The 19,598-nt window shown below is 44.6% G+C and overlaps 1 protein-coding gene and 1 long non-coding RNA gene across 3 annotated transcripts; one reads left to right on the forward strand and one right to left on the reverse strand.

Annotated features, from left to right (window-relative positions):
- Window positions 1–2,053: 2,053 nt before the first annotated feature.
- Window positions 2,054–19,093, forward strand: rin1b (Ras and Rab interactor 1b). 2 transcript variants are annotated; one of them, XM_088292974.1, is made up of 12 exons: window positions 2,054–2,324; window positions 8,148–8,291; window positions 8,903–9,017; window positions 9,085–9,157; window positions 9,520–9,611; window positions 10,236–10,399; window positions 10,477–10,761; window positions 11,639–12,173; window positions 13,330–13,644; window positions 14,173–14,307; window positions 14,378–14,547; window positions 16,018–19,093. In XM_088292974.1, the coding sequence occupies exons 2-12, from the start codon at window positions 8,148–8,150 to the stop codon at window positions 16,339–16,341; spliced, it is 2,352 nt and encodes a 783-aa protein (XP_088149100.1). In that variant the 5' UTR covers window positions 2,054–2,324; the 3' UTR covers window positions 16,342–19,093. The 2 variants fall into 2 exon arrangements, with proteins under 2 accessions (XP_088149100.1, XP_088149101.1); XM_088292975.1 differs by having other exon boundaries at window positions 2,055–2,324; window positions 14,176–14,307.
- On the reverse strand, window positions 8,103–13,905 carry LOC148338935 (uncharacterized). Its single transcript, XR_015842806.1, has 3 exons — window positions 13,289–13,905; window positions 8,882–9,178; window positions 8,103–8,283 (listed from the first exon to the last, which is right to left on the reverse strand). It is a non-coding gene; the product is annotated as an uncharacterized LOC148338935 (long non-coding RNA).
- Window positions 19,094–19,598: the final 505 nt, after the last annotated feature.

Here is a 19,598-nt window from a genome sequence, read left to right on the forward strand (position 1 = left end):
TGACATAAATTGCATAATTGTTCAACTTGATTTTTTCCATCTACAATTTATGTCATTCAATAATTCAGTTTTTTAATTCAATAATTCAATTTTTTTCAATTCAATAATTCCGTTTTCAATTCAAATATTCAAGTTAAGCAATTCACATTCAAATCGATATTCAGATTCAGTTTCTAGTGGCACAGGGATGAGCAGTGGATTCCAGATACAGAGACCTCCTCATCGGCAACCTGGCACAAATATCAGCCCATAAAACAGCACCTTCGTTTTAAAGTTTTTCATTAGTATTGCCAGCCGCCATGGCAAGGAATATACGATATATATACACATATATAAAATATAAGTTACGCCAGAGAAATTTGCGGTGAACAAATCAGCAACCAGCCTTGCAAGTGTCCGACGCTTGGCGCCCTCCAGAGGTCTCTTTCGGTCCTGCAAAAGCACAATCAAAGAAACATGGTTGGGGATGGCGGCTGGCAATACTCATGACGTAGTTTACGATCTTCAAAACGAAGGGGCTGATTGGCCGACGAGGAGATCGATGTATCTGGAATCCATTGCTCATCCTAGAGGCACCCCTGTGGCCTGATATTCGTGCCACTAGAAATTGAATCTGAATATCGATTTGAATGTGAATTGCTTAACTTGAATATTTGAATTAAAAACTGAATTATTGAATTGCATAAATTGTAGAAGGAAAAATTCTGATTCAAATTAAACAATTATGTCATTTATGTCATTCAATAATTGAGTTTAAAATTCAATAATTCAGTTTTCAATTCAAATATTCAAGTTAAGCAATTCACATTCAAATCAATGATATTCAGATTCAGTTTCTAGTGGCACAAATATCAGCCCATAGGGGTTTCACAAACCTTTGGGATCCAGTTTCTTTATACCGGAGATACATTTCCCTATGTATGCTCTCATAATCCTAATCCTGATTCAATTAAATAATGTGACAACATTTATTTTATTTGGTGGTCCCTCGGATGATGTCCCACAACCCCTGGAGACCGGGGACCCCAGTTTGAGAATCACCTTTGGAGAAGACTCAAACCTCCCAGACCATGTGACAGTTGTCGGTCCTCTCACCTGACATGTCCAACCATAAAACCGATGAGGAATTTTTCCTCTTTCTCCCCAACTTAAATTCAACTGCCCTGCCACCCCGACGGCCTCACAAGGTCCTAGTATCCTCTCGCAGCAGGGGGAGACGAGGACGCAGAAGGAGACTGGGACCTTACAACTCCAGTGAAGGAAGTTGAAGGAACTGTCTGCCTGTAGTGCAGTTGCCATGACAACAGTGGATGGAAAAAGTACAGTGATTTTATATGTATGTAAACTATACTAAAAAAAAATACGCACACATTCCGCTCAAGGAAAAGTATTGGAACGGACAATATTAAAAGAATTTCAAGTGAATAACATTGACTATTTGGTTGTCTAACATTTGCTGACAATATATGCATGACTTGATTTGAAATGCTTTCCCAGGCCTTTACTGCAGCCTCTTTCAGTTCTCGTTTGTGTCTAGGGGTTTGTTCCTTCAGGAGGTAAAATGCATGCTCAATTGGGGCAAGGGCTAATGATTGACATGGCTAGACCTTTCACACCTCCCCGATAAAGTCTTCGTTGTGTTGGCACTGTATTTTGGGTCATCTTGTTGCGTGATGAAGCTTCGCCTGATGAGTTTGGAGGCATTTTTTTTGGTCAATTTCTCACACAAAATGTTTTTTTTTTGTACATTGCAATTTAGCCAAACATATGAGACCAAAACATCCGGTATAGATTCATTTATTGTTTGTGTTTGTCATAAAAAAAATCGTCAGGAGCGGACTTTGAAAAATATTGTAAATATTACAGTCCCGAAATGTCATCTCGTGTGTGTCATTCATTTGAAGTCTGTTTCGCAACAAACTTCCAAACACATACTAGAGTTAAGCGCTCCAATGCGGTGGGCGGCGCGCCCCGGCGGACAAGCTGAAGAATCACACCCACCCTTAACCTGCACGCTTTGGGGACACAAATAGCGCGCTGACGTGCGACAAAGTCCAGTTCCGGTCCAATGACGCGCCGAACAGCGTTCCCATGGCCACGCCTGAGCTCTATTTGGGCTTCCAGGACTCGAGTCGTCTGTACTCGATGCAAGTTGCGCGCACAGTGACGGGCCGGCAACTGGAGATGCGCTCAGTCTCCTCCTCCGCTTTGTCACCGCCGATGCGCGCTCATCATCGCTGACGTGCTCGCGCTCCTGCAGACGCGCACACGCCCTCCGAGCAGCCGCCACGCCGCGTCGCTAATCCCCTCCCGGGAAGCACAAGGTAAGTCACCTGCATGACTTCTGACTTGAGCGTGACCTCCTGCAACGTGGGCGGCTGTGACGACTTCCCCCCAAAAGACGTCAACTTTGAATGATGACGTCATGTCAGCGAAAAGTCGCAAAGTCGCTCTTGGCGAGTGACTTTGTGCGTCTGGCGGGGAGAGGTCGTACCCGTCCGTGCGTCGAGATCAGGTGAAAGCAAACCCGAGGGGGCGGCAGCTCACACTTGGGACGTTACATAATCGTCAAGAGTGAAAACCACCATCCTGTCGGCGTGGGAGTGGACATGATGTTTCGCGCTTGCCTCGCGTCCGAGCCGTCGCGTGTGCGTGTGCATGGCACGCAAGCAGAGACCACCCATGGTATCAGCTAATTAAGCACCTGCTTAGGACCCCTCTCCCCATTATGCATCCGGAGCAATTCACAGTCCTTCATTTTTGGGGGTTTTTGAGTTGTGCAAAACAGAGCAAAATTTCACAAACACCCCAAAATAAGCTCCCCCCCCACAAACACTCCACAAGGTAGCTTCACATTTTGAGCAGATTGGGCTACTTTTAGCCAAGGTTGGGTTAATTATTTTTCAGCCAGCAGATTGTGCTGAAGATTGGATTTGGGCGGGATGAAGAGCTGAAGCTGCTTTTTTGTTTTTTTTCTTGGCAATTTTGTGTACTGAAGTTGAAAGAAATCTCACGTGAAGCTTAGAAAACGATGATCATAAAGTTTCATTTTCAACCCGAGTCTACTGCGAACCAATTTCGTGGGAGCTTGAACTCATTTTGGCTCAAAGTCAATGCATAAGGTCAAATGGCAGACATTTAGCAAACCTTTGGCGAACATTTACAATCTTGAACGGGCATTTGGCTGCCTTCGCCAACAGTCGCAAATTTTCGCAGCTCAGTGGGATAGGGGTCCCTTTAAGACCCAGTGCTGGGTGGTGACATTTGACCCGGCAGTTTTACGGGAGGATACCCCCTCACCACACACACACACTTTTCACGGTTCAATTAACAGATTTCTGGGAGGGTTGGGAGCTATCCTCCATTTGTTGCTGAAAATCCAGTTGTTTTTTTTGTTGCATTTTTGTGCTCAGATCAAAGCCTTAAAAGTTTTACTTTAGCGCCATCTGGTGGAATTGTGATGCTGCTGTTTTGAGTCCTGTTTTGCTTGTTGATATGCACTGTTTATTTTTGCCACCCTTGCGACGCAGCTCCCGACAGGCATTTTAATCCACTTTTTCATGAACATTTTCCTCTACATTTGATTATTGCTGTACATTCCGAAAAGTGACTTGACCAACATTATATTGTTTTTGTAAAATAGTGCTACACGTATTTATTAGCCTATGTGTCATGGCACTTTGCGCTAGCAATAAAACTTGGCCTGTATGCTAACTAATAATATTGATGAGCCTCATGTGAATGTGGATTGTGTTTGTTCTACATAATTTCATCAATGATTACATTGTCTCTTAATAAAAAAAAAGATCAAATTAAAATTAACAGATTCTCTGTAACATGGGTTCATGATGGTGTACATGCTAAATGTATGGTGTAAATGCTCGCTCATTGCCTCGGTTTTAAGGGCTTTGCCGACACCTTGTGGCACCTATATGTAATTACAAACCCCTTTTTGAGGCATGCTAATTGTGTGCGGATTTTGTGGGGGAAAAAAGGCAGACTTTGAAATACTTTTTACTCTTTTTTTCAAACTGACAGTAGAACATAGCAGAGGTCTGACATCTAGTGGCCAACAATTGAATAAGTTATAAAAAAAAATCAATTCCACAAAATAGTAATCTAAATGTAACCGTGTTGCGCGATGGAGTAGCAGCACCCTTTCTCCTTATATTCATAATAGTACATTCTTTCTACAGACAGCAGAGGGCGCTTCATCTTCTTCAATTAAAATGTAAATCTAATCTACATGGTCAGCAGAGGTTATTTCCACTTCAAATAAAAATGGCAACATTTATTTCCTCCATTGAAGTACAGTCGGCCCTGAAACGTCTCTTTAGGCAAACTAATGAAATTGCACGAAATTGTCCCTCAAAATTACTAAACAATGTAATCTGTCAGAAAACATAAATAAAGTAAAAGTTGTAAAAGTTTCAGTACAGTAAACGGAAATTAAAAAATCAGCACAGTTTAACACAATTAATGGTGATGGTTGAAAAACGAACACACAGAAGCGTCAGTCCGGTGTGAAATTATTCCTTCACCATTAACGGCCCGAAGGCATTGCTTGATTGACGTGGGCGTCATTGACGCCATCTGATGGCCACAAAAGTCATGAGCGCACTCGCGCTCCAAAAGTAAGAAACAACTCCACAGCAAACAGTTCACGGATAGTCATCACGACGCCATTGTACTCACGCACAAACAAGCGCACTCATACACGTTCTCACACGCGCATGCGCACGCGCAATGACAAGCACACGTGGATATTGACAGACAGAAAAATGGACAGACAACCTCAAAAAGGTCTACACTACTACAACACGTGCAAATATACTCACAAATGCGCGCGCACGCACACACACAGAACCATGCGAAAAACGCACACGCGAACACACTTTACGTAGAAACAGGCACACGAAAACACACGGACACACACAGACATAAATGCACGACACACACACGCGCACACGCACAAATCACATTTACAGACACTTGTAGGCACACACACGCACAACAATTCAAATGGAGGCTCAGACAAACAAAACACACGCACGCATAAAAAGACCCCCCCCCCCCACACACACACACAGACGTGCGCTCAACTCCCTAAGTGATATGCTTGTAAAATAATGAATATTCACAGCTATGCTAACGCTCCTCCTTCTCCGCTACAGTCCAAATGTTGTGTTGTGTTTTTGTGACTCACAAATGGCTTACGGACACCTGCCACCAAATCAGAAAGAGAACCCCTGCAGGACCGCGCTAGCGCTCCCGCCCTCTATGTGGACACTTATAGCTGTCCCATTTGTCATCAGGCTAAATTTAGCCGTCATCATGTTCACGCAGATGAGTTGCAGGCGGTTGTCAAACTGTTTTTTTTTTCCCTCTCCAGTTTCGCCTCACTTTGTGAGGCAACTGTGGCAACAGTCGTCAAAATCCATCCGTTACTATGAAACCTAGAGACCCAGGTAAGCTAGGTTAGCAAGGTTAGCTAGCTTAGCTACACAGTTTAACCCATGATAGCTGCTCAAACGTAAGCTTCTTATTAGTTTGGAGTAAACCCTCTGACACAGATGTAGATATGATAGACTCACAATTCCGCCTACTTGCCAGAATGAGGCATGAAGCCATCGGCGGCCATCTTGAATTGCCACCCGCTAAGTTTGCCTAGCTTGAATGCAGTGATTTCTCTGTGACATTTTCAGGTCTCTCCATTGGGAAAATGCCACCACATACGGTTGTACCAATAAGTCTGATAGAGGCGCAACATGCATGCAATCATACATTTTCTCTGATACAATACAATTTTATTTTTATAGCGCATTTCACAACAGATGGAGCTGGAACAAAGCGCTTTCCATATGATGTCATAAAAATTAGCAGGTAATAAGAACACTGAATTTTTTTTAAGTTCTCAGAATCCAGATTTGTGCGCCCATCCACTTGTTAGATGACACTAATTTGTTTTGAGCTGTCTGTAGTTCTTTCAAATCTGCAAAAGGCCGGCGTACCAGGAGATGGCAGCGTAGTCAAAGTGGCTCTGAACTAGTGCCTCCTCTAAGATGTGAAGGCTTGACTCATCTGAAAAAGCAGATTTCCTAGATAGGAATTTAATTCTTCATGAAGGGGGTTGAAAAAAAATGAAGTAAGGAATAGAAATTACAAGATGATGGCCTCACATTGCAGAGGTCGTGGGTACGATTCCGGCCTTCCTGCGTGGAATTTGCATGTTCTCCCCGTGCCTGCATGGCTTTTCACCGGGTACTCCGGTTTTCTCCCACATTCCCCAAAAACATGCATAGCAGGTTAATTGGACACTTTAAATTGCCCCTAGGTATGAGTGTGAGCGCAAATGGTTGTTCGTCTATGTGTACCCTGCGATTGGCTGGCAACCAGTTCAGGGTGCCCCCCGCCTACTGCCCGAAGATAGCTGGGATAGGCTCCAGCACCCCCGGAAACCCTTGTGAGGACAAGCGGTACAGATATTGGATGGATGGATGGATAGAAATTACAACTCGATGTTGATGCCGATTGGATCTTCACTCACACTATGATTGAAATTTGAATGCCTGGGGCCACAGCCAAAAAAAAAAAAACCAACAACATTCGTACACATTCTGTTTTCAAATGTTGGGAGTAAAAAGTGTTTGAAACATCTACTTTAGTACAGTAACAAAGTATTAGAACTACTTCCCCTCTCTGGTGTGTGTGTGTGTGCGTGTGCGCGCGTCTGTGTGGGCGCAGTTGCATTTTACGTAAGGAAGTGTGGGGTCGCGCTCCCTGGGCGTCTCATACGCGCACTCGGGTCGTGGCCAACGATGATGCCTGCGGAGGAGACGAATGAAATGATGAAAACAATTATCCTGGACATGACAAATGAGCTCTCTCTCTTTGGCTTTTTTTTTCGCCAACTTGCGGTCGTCATGACCATTGCGAAGCGCAAAGCTATGGAGGGGGAGGAGTTATGTAACAGGTGTCAGGAGGTGATTGTTGATGTGCAAATGAATGGAAACAAAGAGCTGTATGTTCAGCAGTATGTTCCTTGAACGTTGCTGAAGCACATGTTTCCTCCCAAATATTCACCGGACGCAAGGGAGGAGGCAAAAATAATAAATACATGCGGCGTACCCAAGGTGTCACTTTTTATTTTTTTTTTCAAAGGTTTGTGGTTCTAAACATGTAACCCCCTTGCCACTTTAACAACCGCGTTGGTGTGTGTGTGTGTGTGTGCGCGTGTGTGCGTAGCCTCAGTTTATCAGGGAAAAGGTGTTTCACTGAGTGGGAATGCCTGGTAGAACGTGTAGGCCAGGGTTGCCATGGCAACCATCTGCTGCTACGCTGGCGAATGCTTGCCGGCAGCCCACACACTGTGACATCCAGCATCACATCGAGCCGAGCGAGCGCCACAAGTCTCACCAGAATAAGGACGTGGTACCATCAAGCTAACGGTAGTTAGCATTAGCCTTCCAGTTTGCGTAACCACTGGAAAACCATGTTCAGTTCCGTCGCAACTTCTATTTTTTTTTTTGCTTTCAATGCTCGTGATACTGAGAATCACTTTGAAGTACTGATTCAACTTAAGTAAAAGAGAAAAAAAATACAGTTTGAAATGCACTTAAATTGTCGGGTTGCCACAGCAATCTGAGCCACACCGTTAGCATGAAAGGTGGCTTGAAATGTTTTTGTCGGGCGTGGAGGCTGTGAATGCCCCATTTGCAACATTTTAGTGCAAAACTATTTTTATGTTCAAAGGGAGTGGGAAGAAGTAGATTTATGTAGTCCCGCCCCCTTTTCTTTTCTGTATGAATTATTAGAAAGCATAATATATTATGTTAATACACAAGCAGGATATTCAAAAATTTATATATGCATAAAAACTCTCTCTCTCTATATATATATTAATATATATATATATATATATATATATATATATTAATATATATATATATATTTATATTATATATATATATTAATATATATATATATTAATATATATATTAATATATATTAATATATATTAATATATATTAATATATATTAATATATATTAATATATATTAATATATATATATATATAACGACTCATGTGACTAAGCCCACTTTGTTGAGAGTGACCCAATAGCAGATCTGTCTGTTGTTTGTTTCAGATGCAGGAGGCGGACGCCTCTCAGCCAGGTCCCCAGAGGGCTTTCAGCGTCCTGGATCGTCTGCTGTTAACACACCCGGTGTGGCTTCAGCTGTCACTCAAGCAAGACTCCGCCCTCTACATTCTGCTGAGAGAGCCTGTCGGGGTGAGCACACGAGCAAAAAAGATGCACTTTGTCAACCACTCCGCTCAATTAAAAAAATATTTTGATACTTTTTGCATAAAATTATGCATTTTATTGATTTTGACTCTTCCTATATTTGTGAAAACAATATGACAGTTGCTTAGTAGTGTCAACACTGAAAATATAACGGAATTCATGTCGATTAAATTTTTTGCTGCAAGACTGAGACACTATATCCCCAAAACCATTACTTTCTTGAAATAATTGAACATAAAATCCTCAAGATTAATTAATCAGAAAATTCCAAATTTAAATACTCAATAACCTCTTCCGTTAAAATAAAATGCAATTATAATCTGTGGAGAAACCAATAAAAATGTCTGCAGACACCACCAAAAACAAAAACAAAGTGATGGGCGGTCAAGACCTTCAAGACCTTCTCTGCTGGCCTAACATAATCAAGAAATCAGATTCTTCATGTCGTATGATATCCGAGTGCTGAATTTTTCGGTTAGAGTTTTTGTCCAATCAGAATTCAGCAAGCTGGTGTTGCCAGGCAGATTTCATGATCCCAGTAGCACGCACTATTGGACTTGTGATTGGATACTCACCTGTAGTTGGTCTCCTTGCAGACATTCTTGGTGCGCAAGTGCAGCTTGAGCCAGAGGAAGGTTCTTTGCGTGAGGGTCACGGCTGACAGAAGTTTGTCCTCCGTCAAGGAGTGCTTCATCTGTGAGGAAGACTACAGTGAGTGCAGCGACACCAGCACTGTGGCTGATGCCTGTCACTCAAACTCTGCTTCCTCTTCCGCCAGCGTTCGCCTTGGAGAGCTCGGCACTCAGCTTCCCGGACTTGTGTCGCATGGTGGCCTTCTACTGCATCAGCAGGTCCAGTTAGCTGTGGTTCTACTGAACAACAATAATGGAGATGCAGCATCACGTCAGACGCCACACACTTTGAGATTTTGAATTTTCATTGAAATGGTTCATTTAGGGTTGCAAAGTTCCGGGAATTTTCACAGTTGAGAACTTTCAATGAATTAGTTCAAGAAAATATTTATATTCATGCTGATGATTGCCAAAATATCCCAGGTTAACTTCCCATGAGAGTTCTGAGAATTTACCAGAAACTTTACAGACATTTTTTTCCAAATCTTCCACCTCTTGCCAACCTTGTTAGTCATCTTTCTCAACAATATTTAAGATCATCCTCATTTGAAACGATCTCTCGATGATTTTCTTTTCTGCAGGGACGTCTTGCCTTTCCCTCTTCAGTTGCCGGACGCCATCGCCAATGCCACGACGCACAGGCAGCTGGAGGCCATCTCGCACATGGGCCAAGGTGCAATCCATCACATGGGTCATCACTTCTCGTTAAGGCAGTGCTTCTCATTTATTTTATGTTGCGCCCCCCCCCTAGCAAAAAGATAACTATTCATGCCCCCCCCCCACCCACTCGCCATCGCAACTATGAATAATATAATTTTTGTTGCAAAACAAACCTACGCCATAGAGCACGGGTGGGCAAACTTTTTGATTGGCGGGCCACAACCTCACCTGAGAAAAAAAAATAGACAAAAGCATGACAACAAAATATCTGTCTTTGACACACCACAGTATTTAGAAAATAAAAAAATAATAAAAATAAATAAAAAGTTCGGCGGGCCCGATTAAAAGGTTTAACGGGCCGCATGTGGCCCCCGAACCGTAGTTTGCCCACGCCTGCTATAGAGTTAATACTCGCTACACAAAATAGGCAACGAGAGCGCCGCCGCCAACTAGTGGAGTGAATGTGCAATTACACTTTTAAAAAAAGCATGCCCCCCCCCCCCAATGGTCACACACGGCCCCCCCCAGGGGGGCCCGCCCCACTATTTGAGAAGCACTGGCGACAGCGATGTGTTACTGCCGAAACCGAAAGCCTAAACTGCTTTTCTGTCCTCCCTATCATCCGGTCTCCACGCAGACTTCTGGAACTCTCCGAGCGCATCGGAACTTCAAAATGGACCTCTGGCCTCATCGAGCAGCAGCCTGATCCGTGCGGCGGACCGATGGCAGGTTGAGGGCCACGTCAGTCAAGGCAAAGTGTGCTTTATAAACCCGCTCTTCCTGCAGCTGGAAGTGTCCAAGGTGGGTTGTGTCAGTGAGCCAGCGACTCCGAACCGACAACGATGAGCTGATACAGCCAATCTTTTCCATTCCCGTAGCAATCAGAACTCCCAAACCGCAGTGCCTCCAACAAGCGACACCGCTTCAAGCGTAGCATGCGGCTCCGCCTCTCCGAGTCCTCCATGAACCTGTCACTGGAGGGGGTGGGCTCCTACTCCCCGCCTCCATCCGTGGAGATACCCGGCGGGTCAGAGACGCTTCGCAACTCCAATTTGCAGAGGAGAGTTCATGCGGGTGCTGGAGTCTTGAGGAGAACCCCCGCCGTGAAACCGGGCTCCGCCGGGTCAGAGGAAGAGGACATGATGGCCGCGAGAGCACCTCAAGTAAGAGTCTGTTTTAAAAAAAAAAAAGAAAGAAAGAATTTCTCATTTTAAAATCTATTTTTGATACTTTTGGTTTGGGATTTTCCGGGTCTAGTGATCGTAATGATCGTCGATTCTTTTTTTGAGCTTGACGGTCAGAAAAACGGTGTCACCACCACCCGACCTTCTGATTGTGCACGCAGCACGTCACATGACCAACATTTATACGCCACGTCACATGACTACTTCTCATGTGTTGCTCATTAGTGAATAAAAACTGTTTCCTTTGCATGTCAGACTAAACTCAAATTTCTTCTTCCATGAAGTTACGCATGCAACTCCAAATAAAATTTGAAGAAGATAATAATAATAACGGCCAACTGGTTAGCACGATGGCCTCACAGTGCAGAGGTCGTGGGTTCGATTCCGGCTCCGCCCTTCCTGTGTGGAGTTGGCATGTTCTCCCCGTGCCTGCGTGGGTTTCCTCCCACATTCCAAAAACATGCATGGCAGGTTGATTGGGCACTCTAAATCAGGCGTGGTCACACTACGGCCCGGGGGCCACATGCGGCCCATTAAATGTCTTAATCCGGCCCGCCGAAATAAAAAAAAAAAAGAATAAACCTTGTTAATGTTTTTTTTTTTTTTTTTAAATACTGTGGTGTGTCGAATACAGATATTTTGTTGTAATGCTTTTGTTCACTTTTATTTCAAATGAAATGTTTTTTTTTTTTTTCTCCGATGAGGTGAGGTGACCAAAACATTCCATCCAGCTGCTCCTGGTCCGGCCGGGCCCCTCTGTCACATTTTACAACCCATTGTGGCCCGCCAATTAAAAAGTTTGCCCACCCCTGCTGTAGACGAAATTACATGGATGTTTGTGTGTACTGTGCTTAAGGTGGAGCGTTCTCCCGATGTCCAGCAGCCGGTCCCGGCGGAGGTGCCTGCCATCGAAGTGTCTCTCCTGGCCTTGGAGCGCCGGCCGGCTCCGTCTCTGGCCGAGCTGGACAGCAACAGCTCCTTTAGCAGTCTGGATGAGGAAAACGATTCGGATTCCGATTCCGATTCCGAGTGCGTCCTCCAAAGCCAAACACGGGGCTCTCGGCGACCGCCGCTGGTGCGCTCGCGAGGCCGCGGCGGTCTGCACCGCATGAGCGAAGCATTCGTGTGTTTCTTCGCTCCGGACAAGCGTCTGGCGCGACTGGTGCAGGAGCTGTCCCGGGACAGGCGCTCCATTTTCGGCGGGATGGTCCAAGACTTCCTCCTGGCTCATACGAGCTTACTCAAATCGCTCGCCGCGGCCTCGTCCGCTGTGACGTCGGTGCAACTCCTGCAAGGTGTGCGCCTCTTCCTGTCCCAGGCCAAATGTTGCTTACTGGAAAGCGGCGAGCTGGAACCTCCCATCGAAACTTTGGTTCCCGAGAACGAGAAAGGTAAACACATCCAAATCCAAAGCAACAAGACTCATCTTGTTTTCTTGTGCACGCATTAATAAAAGATGTTCAAGTCACACCGCCCCGTGCGTAGGCTTCTGTGTATGTGCGTGCACGTGTGTTGCCTGGCACTGCGCGGACTTCTGGGGGGGATTGCTGGGCCGCTCGCTTTCCTTCCTTCCTGCACTCTGATTTATCTGCCTTTGCGTTGGTGGGAGCCATTTGCATTTTTTTTTCCCTCTCTCTCGTTTATCATAAAAAGATCTCACAGGCCCACGCACGCTTGGAGAGCGCACGATTCAAAGGGGGGGGGGGGTGCGGGGGGTGGCAGTGTTACAGTAGAAACATGGAGTCACTTAACATATTTGTAAGTGAGCAAGATGGACACATGAAATCTATACTTCAGCACAGGTGAGGCAGAGAGAGAGCGAGAGAGAAGGAGAATGAAAAGTAACAAATAAATTCTTGGCTACACTACGTTGTACATTTTTTGAATATTTGTCCTTTCCTTGATTATTTAATTACTCCGTAGATTTGAACACTGCTAGCTTATACTTTCCACTCCTTACTTTGTCAAAATCGGCTCGTTCCGTATTCAACTTCGCCGAATGACAATACTTTAGCCAATGGGTGTCAAACTGTGGCCCGCGGGCAAAATTTGGCCCACAGTGTCATTATATTCGGCCGGCAAGGCTATACCAAATGACTACTATACAATTTTAATTGATAATTGTAATTTTAAAAACTAAACTTTGTATTGCATTAATAAAATCATTCATAATAAAAAAATTAAACAAAAAAAAAAAGCATTTATATTGTTTTAATTAAATTGGCCGGCTTTGTTCAAGTGTTACTTTTCGGTCCACCGTCTATTTGAGTTTGACACCCCCTGCTTCAGCCTGCTGACGTCAGCCTTGTTACGGTCGCATGTTGTGTTGTGCCGTTAGAATACAATAGAATAACTTCTTTTTTTCTCATGTCAGGTTATTTAAAGCAGTATTTTATGTTAATGAGTAAACATTTGTATGCTTTACTTTGACTAAAATACAGTAGTATTTATTTATTTTTACATACGTTTCTGGACTTCAACATAGCAACAACGTGTAAGGACTTACAATTGACAGGTCGAGTTCCAATAGTTGTCCTGGTTTGGCAGATCTTGCCCTGGAGCGTGCCATGTTCTCCTGCGTGCTCCGCCCCCTGAGGTCTCACCTGGACAAAGCTCTTGTGACGCTGCACCAGCAGGATGCATCAAGCCAGCGCTTTAACCGGAACCTCTCACGTCTGAAAGGCGAAGGCGAAGGCGCTGCGGAAAGGCTGGGCGTGCGCACGGGCGTGCCGGATGGTCGGCAGGTGGATAAGGTGAAGCAGAAGTTGGCGCTGATGCGGCGAACGCACTCGCCCGTCGACAAGGTGCTGCTTCTGCTGCAAGTTTGCAAGTGCGTGCAGAAGGCCATGGGCGCGCCGCACGGTGAGACGGAAGGGGTGGAAGAGTTCCAGACGTAATGGGAATTCACAGGAATTGGCTTTAGCACTGTGCTTCTCAATTATTTTCTGTTACGCGCCCCCTCCTAGCAAGAAAAAAAAATTATTTGCACCACCCATTTTCCGCCGCAACTGTAAATAACAGCGGCTTCGTTGCAAAACAAACCTACACCGAAGAGTTAATACTCGCGGCGCTAAACGGGCAAGGGGAGCGCCACTGCCAACTAGTGGAGTGGAGGTGCAATTACACTTTATTGTCGTTTGGCAGGAAAAAAATGCATGTTCCCCAGGTTCACACCCCCTCAGTATCGCACCGCCCCCCCCCCAAGGAGGGCCCGCCCCGCTATTTGAGAAGCACTGTTTTAGCGTAACTGTTCTGTTTTAGTCAAGATTATGCTAAAACTGTTTCTTGCGCAACTTTCAGTTTTGCAATTGACTTGTTTATTCCCGTGAATTCCCATGAGAAATTTGAAAGTTGTCAGAACCCTTGTAATCTGGACTGTATGGTTCTCAGCAGGCCAGGAAGTGAGCTGGGATGACTTCCTTCCGTCGCTGTCTTACGTGATCGTTGAGTCCAACCGGCCTCACATCCTCATCGAGGTGGAGTACATGATGGAGCTCCTGGAGCCATCCTGGCTCGGTGGCGAAGGTTAGCCATCAGTGGCGCTTTGGCGTTCTCAACTTGTCTGGGCTCCACTTTGCTGCACGTTTGCTTCCAGGTGGCTCCTACTTGACCAGCGTGTTTGCCAGCCTGCATTTGATCCAAAGCCTGGACCGGGACCAGCCCATCTCAAGCTTCCTTACACCCGACGCTCAGGAAGAACTGAAGCAGTGGCGCTGCAGGCGAAGCCGCGAGGCTCAGAGGCAAAAGGAGAATCTGCAGAGCCAGGTAATTGAAGACACAGAATTCCACGTTGGTTGACTCGACAACTACAATCAAATCTTATTACACCGTAATAAAATGATGGCGAGCTGCATGAGGATTTTAAGCGGGTTGGGTTGAATATCTTGACCCAATAGATTGGGGTAAAGATGTTGTATTTGGACCAAATGGTTTAGACGCATTTGTTGTTCTGCATTAGGTAAACTTTTGGTAACATTCTTCAAAAAAGTTGATTGCCGACTAGACGGCCGATTAAAATGTTTAACAGGCCGCATGTGGCCCCCGGGCCGTAGTTTGCCCACACCTCATTTAGAGTTTCCAATTAACCTACCACGCATGTTTTTAGAATGCGGGAGGAAACCCGAGTACCCGGAGAAAACCCACACAGGAAGGCCAGAGCCGGACTCAAACGAGTGAAAAACCTTTCGAGAAGTCAGTTCCTTAAACACGAGCTTCTTCAATTGGAGTTGGCGAGCTGTTCTTTTGGGGGTTCGTAAAATAATTTGCATTTTGCACAAGACCAGGTGGTCCCCCTCCAGCTTTCCTAAACATGCTAGAAATTAATTTGCAGGGATTAGTTTTGAAAGGTAATCCTCTGATGTGGGCCATGCTAGAACACACACACACACACACACACACCTGTTAGCACACCGCTGGGTTCACGCAGGTCCGAGCAGATGCAGGAGTGAGAGAGAGAGAGAGAGAGAACAAAAAAATAAAAGCGGCATTGTCAAGCACAACGTTTGCGTGCGGTCACGTGGTGCCTCTTCGGGCTTCAAATAGCCCATCCAAGTGAGCCGGCAGCCAGATTCTGCTCCGACACAGGCGGGCGATCTGTGAGGCGAGTGCGATGAGGAAGTGGGCGGTCAGATAACATGAAATTTATTGAGCTGCATCTACTCATCCGAGCAGGCAAACAACACAATATGCACGCGGACAGCGAGGAGCTGGGTGACTCTGTAAGTTGGACCTGTTGACATTTGTCCATCGTTGCTCTGTGTGTGTGTGTGTGTGTGTGTGTGTTACAAAAAGGATAAGTGTACACTGCTAAATTTTGACGCCCAGGCTCATTCTTCACGCTTGTGAACTATTACCGATTGTTAAGCCATCGCTTTGCGTTATACAGGCAAGTTTGAATTTGGAGTTGCGCGCTTATCGTGTAGTACCAGGTTGTGCCACAAGATGGCGGACAACACTGAGGTTCACTGGATGCACTGTAGATACAGCAAAGAGTTAGAAGTTTTGATGATAATGAGACGGTGAGGATAGGTCCTCAGGAGGTTAGGTTTAGAGAAGTGAAATATGTGTTTGGAAATGTGATAAAAGCTTGCGAGAGGGGTACAATTTTTTAACATATGATTTAATTTATTATTTTTTTTTAAATCTCCTTGTGTTGCGAATGTTCACTTTTCTCCGGTCGGTCTGGAACGGTCCCCTCCTCGATCTCTAAATGTTGTTTGTGCTTCCCCATTGCAGAGGTGCGTTCGGATACTGTTCCAGGACGGGGAGCGGAGCGCCGTTCGGACCTTGCAGTGGCGAGTGGGCGAGAGCAGCCAGGCGCTCGCGCAGCTGTGCGCCGCCACCTTCGGCGTGTCCGACCCGCAGCAGTACGCGCTGTACTGGCGCAGCGGCGGCGAGATGCGCCCCCTGCCGCCCCAGGCCCAGCCCCAGGACCTGGCGGGCCACAGCGAGGGAGGCCCCTCCCTCTCCTACCTGAGGACCGACCATGACTTCAGCAAGATGCGGCGGCTCACCAGAGGTGGGGCCGTGGACCTGAGTGAGTCGGTGTGCGAGGAGTGAGTGGGAGCGGAGGAGAGGAGGGCGGCAGGAAAGAAGAGACTGATGCCCGCAGGGGGGGTGTGGGACGGAACTTGGCGTCAAACCGATGCCTGGTGTGGAGGAGGCTTCCATTTGTCTCGTGGAGAGATGACATCATGAAAACGCCCATCCGCTCAAAGACCTCGATGCCAAAGTTTCCAGCGTTTGACTTTTGAGAAGAGACGTCCAATGTTGGCTCGCTTACGAAAAACTGTTGTGCATTTCTGCGATATCCTTGCTCTCCTGCTTACCCGTAAGCAGCCCCACGGCGCCCCCTCTGGTGAGCCGCTGCATAACGTCTGCTCGGATGAGAGGTCAAACGTCAGTCGAGTCAATGGTTGTGTCCAAATTCACAGGCTGGGCCCTCCGAAGGCCGCATTTTCGGCGGTGTCCAAATTCATATTGAGCTTGCACTAATTTTCTGCGTTTTTTTTGGGGTCCACGGAGGCTACGTGAGGAGGAGTCCCTGAAGGCGTCAAAGGGGCCAGGCGAATTATCTGTCAAGAATTTGGAAAATGACGGTCAATGACGGAAAATGCAGTCTTTGGAGGACGTAGAATGTGAATTTGGACACAGCCCATGAATGACAAAATTTGCAGGCATGAACAAGACAACTCAGCACACTAGACGAACAAATGTGTCTTACTGTAAAGTTTTTTTTTCCACTACTAATAACACTTTTGGTCGAGCAATAAGACCTTAAGTTGGATAATCGGCAGATTTTCGTTTTTGTAAAGCATTGATTTAATAGTTCAATCCAATAATTAAATTCTGATGGTTTACCAATTAAATATTCACCGAATGAATGATATAATATATTTTTTATACCCTTAAAAGGTGTATAATGCTTTGTCTAGCTTTACCACAGAGGGAAAAATCGGACGAAAAATTCGATGGCTCGAAGGAATGTTTAATTTCATTATGTTTGTCTTATGTTGTAATGTGTTAATGTTTAAAACGAACTCGGGTCATTTTTACGGATTTTAAAACAAATATCAGCCGATTAAATAGGCTCGCCGATTAATCGGTTTGGTCCTACTCGTGCGAAACAGCCATTCATTCTACGACTGGCTCCTAGCAGAATGATGTCACGTTTTTTTCCACGATTGTCTCTCACTGCTGTATAAAGTTTCATCCCTCACGAAGGACAACATGTTAGTTGTGAGGTAAAACAATGCACCAAATGACAATTTTGCACTAGGTACTTGGAAAGTGCAAGATGTTGCCAACTGTTGTCAAATTTTCACACACTTGTCAACTAAGTGCATGGTTTTGACAACTACTAGTAAGACACAAGCTCGCTAAATTGTCTTACCAGTGAGGACAAAGAGTATACTAGTGCATAAATCTTAAGATGGGTATTGATAATTTTGGAAAAAATGTTGAAAAAGCTACACGAGCAGGACAATTTTGACATGCCACTGTTACTAGTGCAGCAAAACTACTAGTGGGCCTCTAGTGCTACTATCAAGGTCCAAGAGGTTCTAAGTGTGTGACTAGTTGGGCCAAGTGGTGCTACTAGTGCAGCACAGAGGTTCACTAATATGGTACTAGTAGGTCAAGAGTGACATTAGTAGTGGGAAAACCAAGAGATGCTTGAGACCACTTTTTTCAGACCAAGGCCAGTACAAGTACTCATGGATACCAAGTACAGATAACACACCAATACTTTTGACACGTACATTTCAATTAACTTAATAAAAGATAATTGTGAACAACATTTCTTTCTTTCTGATGCATAAACCGCTGCAGAAATGTCAGTTTTTCAAAAAATATCGATGACTGGTATCGGTAGTCTCCTTGAATACCCAATAATTTGAAATAAGGTCTTGCATCTAGTTTCAGTACTAAAAAAAACGATAACAGTAAGACACAGACGTTCTACTAGTGTGTCTTCGTCTTTCTTCAAGTGCTTGCACACTGCCCTCTAGAGGCAATGTGGGTCATCCATCATTTCCTTTGTTTTGTTTGATTTTCTTCTTACCCTGCGATTGTTGTAAAGTGTCTCTTAGCATGATGCAGTGTGAGTGAGATTCTTCTTGATCACTTTTCTATTGTGGAGATGCTACGTGAAAGTACGGTAACCCCCCCCCCACGATTCAGGAGGCTTAAGGACACAAATTGTCAAAAGTTGCCCCATAATTCCAAAACATTTACGATCATTCCAAACTCATTTTTCAACATGATGCATAAAAGAATAAATGTCTTAGAGTCTGTTTTTGAAACTTGAGAGGGGTATAAGACAGATGGAAATGGAGACGCCTTGTTATAATTGTTCATTTGATTAAAATGTTTTTTTTGTTTTTGTTTTTGTTTTGTTTTTCACTGCAGTTATAATGGCCGTCAATTGTTTTTGCTATCCAAGGGAAAGGTCGAGAAAAATTCTTTGAAGTTTTTGGAAGTTGTGACTGAATGGATGTGAGTGGAACAAATTCCCACGGACTATTCAACTCTACGTTTTGTTTTGCAAAGTACCTTTGAATGTTCAGCTTGCAAAGGTGGATGTTTGCAGCGCTGTGCAGGCTTTAACCAGCAAGTGACGACCATGATGTGTTTTGAAAATAACTGCATGCTTTTTTAAAAAACAAAACAAATATATATATATCTATTTTATTTAAAGGCTCTGCGAAAGTGGTGTGTGCATGTGTTTCTGTGTGAGCTCACTATTCCTTTTCACTGTAAATGTGCCAGGTCATTTGCAATAATTACAAGAATAAAAAAAAATATTGTGTCACTGTGTGTACTTTTTCCCCCCTCCAACATATTTAATACTCAAGATGTTCACGGCATATTGTGCAATTTAAATACAGTCAGTATTTTTTTTTTCTTTTCGCCCAGAGACATCAAAGAACTAAAGTACTTTTGAAAGAGGTATCAAAACATGAATAATAACACAAAATGATGAGGCATTAAAAAAGAAAAAAGACAGGAATTATAGTCTTGGTAAATAGTCAAGTGGACGTGGCTGGACGTTTAAGCCTAAAATGTTGGCAATTAACTGGTTAGCTCATTGAGAAGGACCGCAAACTAGCCTACACCGTTTTTGGCAGACTTTCACTTGTGAGTTTTGACACAGGCCTTTCCATACACGCGAAAATACATTATTTAACGCTCATGAAACCTAGCACCTACTTGACTATTCCACGAGATGGCGCCAAAATCACACGTTGCTCTTGCTTTTATGGATCCTACCTGAGCTCGGTCGGCATCTGTAAAATATATATCGTTCGACACAAAAA

The sequence above is a fragment of the Idiotropiscis lumnitzeri genome, chromosome 4 (assembly GCF_059441095.1).
Source record: "Idiotropiscis lumnitzeri isolate Australia: NSW breed Sydney's pygmy pipehorse chromosome 4, RoL_Ilum_1.0, whole genome shotgun sequence".
Taxonomy (NCBI): Eukaryota; Metazoa; Chordata; class Actinopteri; order Syngnathiformes; family Syngnathidae; genus Idiotropiscis; species Idiotropiscis lumnitzeri.

Bases quoted from the DNA above. Each gene is read 5' to 3' on its own strand.
- rin1b (XM_088292974.1), top strand. From the start codon at position 8,148: ATGCAGGAGGCGGACGCCTCTCAGCCAGGTCCCCAGAGGGCTTTCAGC. The intron at 9,612-10,235 runs GTGCAATCCATC...GTCTCCACGCAG, and splicing joins CATCTCGCACATGGGCCAAG to ACTTCTGGAACTCTCCGAGC. The intron at 14,308-14,377 runs GTTAGCCATCAG...GTTTGCTTCCAG, and splicing joins ATCCTGGCTCGGTGGCGAAG to GTGGCTCCTACTTGACCAGC.